The sequence below is a fragment of the Notothenia coriiceps genome, unplaced genomic scaffold (genome assembly GCF_000735185.1).
Source record: "Notothenia coriiceps isolate Sejong01 unplaced genomic scaffold, NC01 NC01_scaffold00033462, whole genome shotgun sequence".
NCBI classification, from domain to species: domain Eukaryota; kingdom Metazoa; phylum Chordata; class Actinopteri; order Perciformes; family Nototheniidae; genus Notothenia; species Notothenia coriiceps.
Window position 1 is genome coordinate 70,710 of NW_011366163.1, and position 6,104 is coordinate 76,813.

The window sequence follows — 6,104 nt, forward strand, 5'->3', positions numbered from 1 at the left end:
CAACAACTGTTTCAGTAGCATAAGTATATAAACTAGTCTTACCTTGTCTGTTTCAAGACTTTTTTTATTCATTACCAAATATCAAGTCAGGCATAATACAAGATGAATAAATCCAACTTTTTGTTCACTTCTGCCTCCATCAGGAGGGACCATTTTGTTGTGAAATGTTTGTTTGGGAGGGGAAAGGGAGACACCATTGGACTCCTTTGTTTACTTTAGTAACATTGTGACATCACTATGTAACACTAGTGCATCTATTGGCTCGCGCACCAACACATTGTACATATAGGCTAAGGAGCGGGACATCTCTTAGCTGTTGACTAATCACAACAGAGCTGACCAGATAACCAATCAGAGCAGACTGCGCTCTGGTTTCAGACAGAGGGTGAAAAGAGGTGCTGCAGCACAGGCAGTATGAGAAAAATAAAGAGCTTTTTGAACATTAAAGCATGGAGACATGTCACAGTAGAGGCACACAATATGAACCTGAAAAAGAGCATATTATGGGCCCTAATATGGGAAAATCAACCAAACAAATGTTTTGATTAACTTTTGATACAAAAATTACTGTGGCCAGGTGTTTAAGGAAATAACTAAGCCTTTTAAAAAAAAAACGTTTATTGAAGTTACACATTGTTCTTTTTGTGGGATTTGTTAAATAGTCCTTTGCCTAGAAAACCTACATCCACTGCAGCGCACAGACCTGCTGCAGTAGCTACTGTGTAAACGGTTAACTGTGTTTACTTGTTGCGCTGAGCAGTAATTGCACAACATCGACGCTGTGGAGGTTAACCGCGAATGTCTGAGAAGGTTCAACTCGTTACGAGATGTCACATTTCTCATAATTAAATGATAATTATGACAGATCATGATTATAAAGACCTCTTTATGATTTCATCATGATAATTAAAACAACTGGTGGTACATTGTTGTCTTTCTTCTTGTGTGGCCCAAGGGTTTACATAATGACTGGTAAATTGAGAAAAGTTTTAGAGAAGGCGTAATGATTATTTTAATTATCATTTAATCTACAGATCATTTTCTAAATTAATCTATCAATCATTTGGTTTAAAAATGGCCAGAACATAGTGAAAATAACCATCCAAGTTTCTCGTAGACCAAGATAATGTGTTTACATTTCTTGTTTTGTCAAACCTTTTATATAATATTAAAGATATTATCTTTACAATTATATAAAACAGAGTAAAACAAGACCTTTCCGTTTTGAAAAGGGTCTGAAAACATGATTTTATGCTCATTTTCAGGTTCATATTTGAATGTAGTGTCTCTACTGGGACATGTCTCCATGCTTTAATGTTCAAAAATCTCTTTATTTTTCTCATACTGCCTTTGCTACAGCACCTCTTTTCACCCTCTGTCTGAAACCAGAGCCCAGTCTGCTCTGATTGGTTAGCTGGCCAGCTCTGTAGTGATTGGTCAACCACTTAAAGATGCCCCACCCCTTAGAGTACCATGTTCAGTGTGTTGGAGCGTTAGCCAATAGAAGCGTGAGTGTTACGTTGTGATGTCACAATGTCACAGAAGTAAACACAGGAGTCCAATGGAGACGTTTCAGAAAGGGGGGGNGGGGGGGGGGGGGGGAGTGTGTAGGAGAGAAACTCCGTCTGGTGTGAAATTTGGAATGTTATCCTTTGCAGACCATTTACATGCACACAAGCCTTTATAACACACTACAGAACAGGGGAAACCCCCAAAAGCATAATAGGGCTCCTTTAAAAACGTATTTTTCTGTCAATAGATTACGGATTGCAGCTCTTCTTTTTAGCCCCCTGTTGTAAAGTAACTTAATTTTTAACATTTGGTGCACATTCATTCGCTTATTAATGCCAAATACTACAGTATCTCGTTAGTAATATAATTAATTTATTCATAAAATATAAAGGTCACACACAAGCAGATACATAACATGATAAGAATAAAGTGAGATCTTTAAGTCATGGATATCCTGGAATGATCAATCTGTGCATACACATAAGGCCAATATCAACAAACTGTTATGAGTAGTGTTTGTGCATGCACTTGCCATAGAGACATATGTTCTGCCTGGACTCTTTTACTTATCAAATCCTGATGGAGTGTGAGGCATGACATGGAGATTACAGCATTAGTTTGTCTGCAAATGCAATATACACAGACACAACAAACACAGCTCATTTCTCTTATTTCACATGCTCACATAGCGCTGAAGAAGAGGAGGATGCTGCTGCTGCAGTGCAGAGGAGAGAAGAGCTTCAGGGATAGGAGGGAAGGATGCAGAGAGAGATGGAAACTATCTCCTGCCTGCTTCCTCCTGCCAGCCTCTCTCAGGCGCTGTTCCTCAGCAACTGTGTGATCAGAGACAAATAAAAGTGAGTAGAGACAGGCATGCTGCCACAGGAGAGCACCTGTCTGGGCCACCTATTTTTAGACACGACGCCGCGCGCTAGCTATACCATAAGTCTCTGAGGCAAAGTGAGAAGCAAAGTGTAGGCTTGCAAGTTGAAAAGGTGTTCAAGTTTTTGTTCTTCATCCTCACCGTGGCAGCCTATCCTCAGGCTGAATCTAACAAGGCAAGATTAGCTAGTAAGCCAGATAATTTAAGAAAGAGAACATCTCTTCTGCCATTTTCAACATGCAGCAATAGGAACATTTTTAAAGTTATCTAAAAAAAAGTTCTAATCCTATTTTGTGAAAAATCCCCCATGACAGTGCTGCAGAATGCACTAATACTCATTGTTTTAAGAGTTAACCTATCTTTACTTCAGTCTATGGCTACCCAGAGACATCAGGAAAATAAAACAGTCAAACAATAATTTGAGAAACATTTACTTTGGTGCCAATAGTTTGCAGCTGGTTAGCTTAGCTTAGCTTAGCATGAATACTGTTTGATAATTAAATGTGTTTAATCCATACAAAAATAGAAGTGTAGAAACGACTGATGGAGTATTTTAACCGCAGGGTACGACTCGATTAAACTGGGTATGACTCACAGAATTTAGTTTTCCACTGCGGATAATATGACAAAGTGTAGGCGGGGCGATCAGCTGTTCGCTGTAACAATGCCAATGGGCGTAAACAGGAGACTTGCTCAATCCTTTCATTGGTAAACACTGGATTGTCTGCACTTCCACAAATGTAAGGCATATTTTTTGCCAGCTGCCATATATTTGTAATCTTTGTTACGTGAAATATAAAAATTACAAAAATCATTGATGGTAGTTTGATTTAAAAAAGGATAGATTTTTGTAGGATGTCGCCTACCAATCAGTGGTATGCAGTGTTTTTGCATCAGTGTTTTATTGGCTTGAAAACCAGGCTGAGGCGATACTGAAACATGGACCAGGTACAAGGTGCTATCGCAAGCAAAACAACTCAAACGAGCCAAGTCCATTCGAATAGAGCCGTAGCAGTTAGAATGCGCCAGTAGCTCCCCACAATATACACACCTGCTTGTTTTTATTCTTTAACTTTTGTATGCTAAGCTGTTCAGGTGCTAAACTAAGCTAACATGTTAGCTCTAACTTTGCATTTACCATAAACATGGCATTGACCTTCTCATCCAACACTGAGCAAGAAAGCAAATAAGTGTATCTACACAAATGTTGATCTATTAAGGCATTTCATTGATTTGAATGTGTGACTACTTTTATGTATACAATGCAATAAAACTAAATCTTATAATGGAATCTTCATCACAAAAAGACATATCTATACATAAAAAAAACATTTTTCTAAGTAACACAATTCGCACAATTACCCATAAAAGTGAGATGTATATACACAGTACAGCGACAACAAGAGCTAACACATTGTAATGAGGCTTACAGCCTTCATTACTCTTTGATTTCTGCTTAACACAACTTGTAAACAGTTGATTTGACGCAAGAAATCAAACGTTAAGGGAATACACTACTAAACAGAACCCCCAGTTGACAGATTTTTACGCTAGCTCTCTTCACACTGGACAGGAAATGAGCGTGTCGCCTGATGCCGGCCCTGCAGTCTTACCGTTGAAGGATGCCTCTTTCTCACTATGTGGCTCCGCTGAGTCTAGATTGCCATTAACATATCAGAATCCAGTCTGCAGGGAAAAGCGACAAAATGTCTATAATTAATCACACTTGCTACTAGATCAAAATGTAAATATTTTGTGCTTCCATGTTTCCCATGTCTGCTACATTTGAGTAGTAAAAGTGACAGATGTGTGCGCGGTGTGAGTGTTCAGTGTCACCGACAATCGGACTCAAAGTAGTCCACATGGAAACAGGAGAAGAATACTTACGCTCCTTCTTCCTTCAGTAGACTCATGAACTTGTTCACTCTGAAGCCAGAATCCACCTGAAAAACATTACTTCTTATTCATTTAATTTCATAAAGGTACTTTTGCTAACAAGCATCCGTTTGATTGAGAATTCAGAAGCAAGGTGTTGAAACATGAGTGTGCAGGTCCTGGAGTTCACGCTGATGGGATCGTGGAGAAGGGGAGGGGGAGAGGAAGTCAAATTAATGGCAACCTATGCAATAACTTACAGTACGTCTGGAATCGCCTGTAGCTACTAGAGTTAAGACATGAGAGCAGTCAGGAACATCGGAATGAGAGGAAAAAAGATAGAGAAGACAGACTGTGTGTGTGTGTGTGTGTGTGTGTGTGTGTGTGTGTGTGTGTGTGTGTGTGTGTGTGTGGCCGAGACATGCAGCACACACACACACACACACACACACACACACACACACACACACACACACACACACACACACAGTCTGTCTTCTCTATCTTTTTTCCTCTCATTCCGATGTTCNAATGCAAATTGAATAGACCTACAGCCAATCAGAGCAACGAAACGTTGGGTCTGCTGCGTCATGCATTACTGATACGTCACGTTCACAGTGAAAAGTCCCCAAACTCGCGCCGAGTAAATTGCAGACAGACAGCAGAACTTCTAGGATTAATTGTACATTTCGGATGGATAGATTTGTTCTTTTGTATCTCCACAACATCTACAAAACATCATACCCACTACAACGGGATTATAACACCAGGACTCGTGGAAACTGCCTCAAGTTGAAGAAACAGTAATCAAGACTGGCTATCCGCCGCAACTTCTTCAGCCTGCGTGTGGTTGACTTGTGGAATGATCTGCCAGAAAGCGTTGTCACATCCAAGACGGTTAACTGTCTCAAATCCCGCCTCGACCATTACTGGTCAAACATCACCTTCACTTTGGACTATGTGACTGTTGCCAGCATCCATAGTAAATAAAGAATCAGTGATCTACTTATTTATTTATGAGCCACTAAAAGGCCTTAGGCCTATTACAGCCGTATCCTATTGATTGATTGATTGATTGATTGATTGATAACAACAAACTGAAGGCTTTTATGGGTGTATTGACCAGTGAAGACAAGCATACTGCATACGCCTGCTTTTAGGTGTAGAGTGTCTATGTGCCTAGTCTCTCAGCTGATACAAATCTGAGAAACTAATCTTGATAAAGTCACAGTGATGTCATAGGGGCCATGTCTGCTCAGGCAGGGAGACTCCCCATGATGACAGAAAGTCTGGGGCATAGAGCACAAACTGGGGAATAGAGTTTATAAGATACGACAATCTAGCACAACATGCTACACAGTTGTTGTGGGAGTTGTTGGATTTAATGATATTCGGTATTACCAGGGACTAAAAGTTAGATGTTTTGGACATCAACGCTTTCTTTTCATTTATTTAAAAAGTTTTCCTTAAAGCTTAAAAACAATTTATTTATTTTAATCTTGAGCAGACATAAAAACATGAACAGTTACATCAAATTCCAACTGCATGATCCAAAGATGCTGTGTGTCTTCTGCAATGCTCCCAAGAAAATAATATTGGGTCAGATGTTGCCTTTTCATCTTAAAAAAATCAACACAAAACAAGTACTGGAGCAGACATGCAGCAGCAGAAAGTGACTTCAGTGATCTCTATGGTGTTAATTCTCCTCCTGACTGTGTGTCTGTGGTATGTTGATGATGTGTACCGCCTGTTTGTTGAGGCTGGATGCTGTGTAATTGCTGTGGTATGCACAAATGCAGCCATGTTCTGCAAACCCCCCCCCACACCCCACCAT

At 39.9% G+C, this 6,104-nt stretch overlaps 1 protein-coding gene across 1 annotated transcript in view; it reads right to left on the reverse strand.

Moving 5' to 3' along the window:
- Positions 1 to 1,847: 1,847 nt before the first annotated feature.
- The window catches only part of LOC104961605 (vesicle-fusing ATPase), a 24,484-nt gene continuing 20,227 nt past the window's right edge, over positions 1,848 to 6,104 (reverse strand). Inside the window, exons 16-18 of the mRNA XM_010789930.1 lie at positions 4,283 to 4,338; positions 4,009 to 4,081; positions 1,848 to 2,345 (exon numbers count right to left, since the gene is read on the reverse strand). Of these exons, the coding sequence (XP_010788232.1) occupies positions 4,051 to 4,081; positions 4,283 to 4,338 (87 nt within the window). The 3' untranslated portion in view covers positions 1,848 to 2,345; positions 4,009 to 4,050. The remainder of the gene's footprint in view (positions 2,346 to 4,008; positions 4,082 to 4,282; positions 4,339 to 6,104) is intronic.